This window comes from Penaeus monodon, chromosome 19 (assembly GCF_015228065.2).
Source record: "Penaeus monodon isolate SGIC_2016 chromosome 19, NSTDA_Pmon_1, whole genome shotgun sequence".
NCBI lineage: Eukaryota > Metazoa > Arthropoda > Malacostraca > Decapoda > Penaeidae > Penaeus > Penaeus monodon.
In genome coordinates this window covers 48,865,009-48,865,795 of record NC_051404.1, presented here as the reverse complement: position 1 = coordinate 48,865,795, position 787 = coordinate 48,865,009, and the positions used below count along the sequence as shown (strand labels likewise).

The window sequence follows — 787 nt, the reverse complement described above, 5'->3', positions numbered from 1 at the left end:
TTTTGTCAAATTACTTTAAAGACTGTTTTGCTCTTTTTCAGATTTTCTAAGCCTCCTCTCCATATAGCAGTAGAAAGAGGACATCAGCAGATCATTCGCCTACTGCAGGTGAAATTTTTTTCACATTTGTTAATAACATAGAAATTAATCTAGTATATATTTTCTTACCCCATTTATCCCAGAACCCACTCACACCAGTGACATCTTATGATGTCATGGCAAGTCAGGCAAAAAAGCCAAGTGGCAGGTATCCATGCCACATGCAGTTAGTTTAAGTTGTGTATACTAAACAGTGGTTCACTTGTTGAGCCCTGATTGCAGTCATTGAGGAGACAAAGACCCTCAGATATAAGCTTAAAGTCCCTTTTCAGTCTCATTTCCTAAAAAAAATCATGTATGCTGCAACCAAGAGCATAGAGAGCAGGTTAAATGGAGCAGCTTACTGCATATGAAGCCTTCTGCGTGGCTTGGTATGGTGCAGGGAAATGTCAGTTACGACCTGGTATTCATAAAACTCCTGACTATCTTCCATACCATCTTTCACAACACATTATTTTGAAAGTTTAGGGAGGTCTGATTTCAGAAACTGACATATATTAATGACTCATCCCAAATCATATATAATGATGAAATTTTTTTTTATTTTGCTCATATATGTCAATGTTCACATATAGGTATATATGTAGGCCTGTGCCATGTATACCTTCATGGCAATTTTAGGTTTGTTACCAACAACTGGCAGTGAAATTTTGACGTCTATTCAGCTTTTCCAAAAGAGTAAATTGGC

The 787-nt window shown here is 37.0% G+C and overlaps 1 protein-coding gene across 1 annotated transcript in view; it reads left to right on the top strand.

Annotated features, from left to right (window-relative positions):
* Nucleotides 1–787, top strand: part of LOC119585297 (ankyrin repeat domain-containing protein 17-like) — a 28,504-nt gene that overhangs the window by 18,874 nt on the left and 8,843 nt on the right. Inside the window, exon 7 of the mRNA XM_037933969.1 lies at nucleotides 42–108. Within this exon, the coding sequence (XP_037789897.1) occupies nucleotides 42–108 (67 nt within the window). The remainder of the gene's footprint in view (nucleotides 1–41; nucleotides 109–787) is intronic.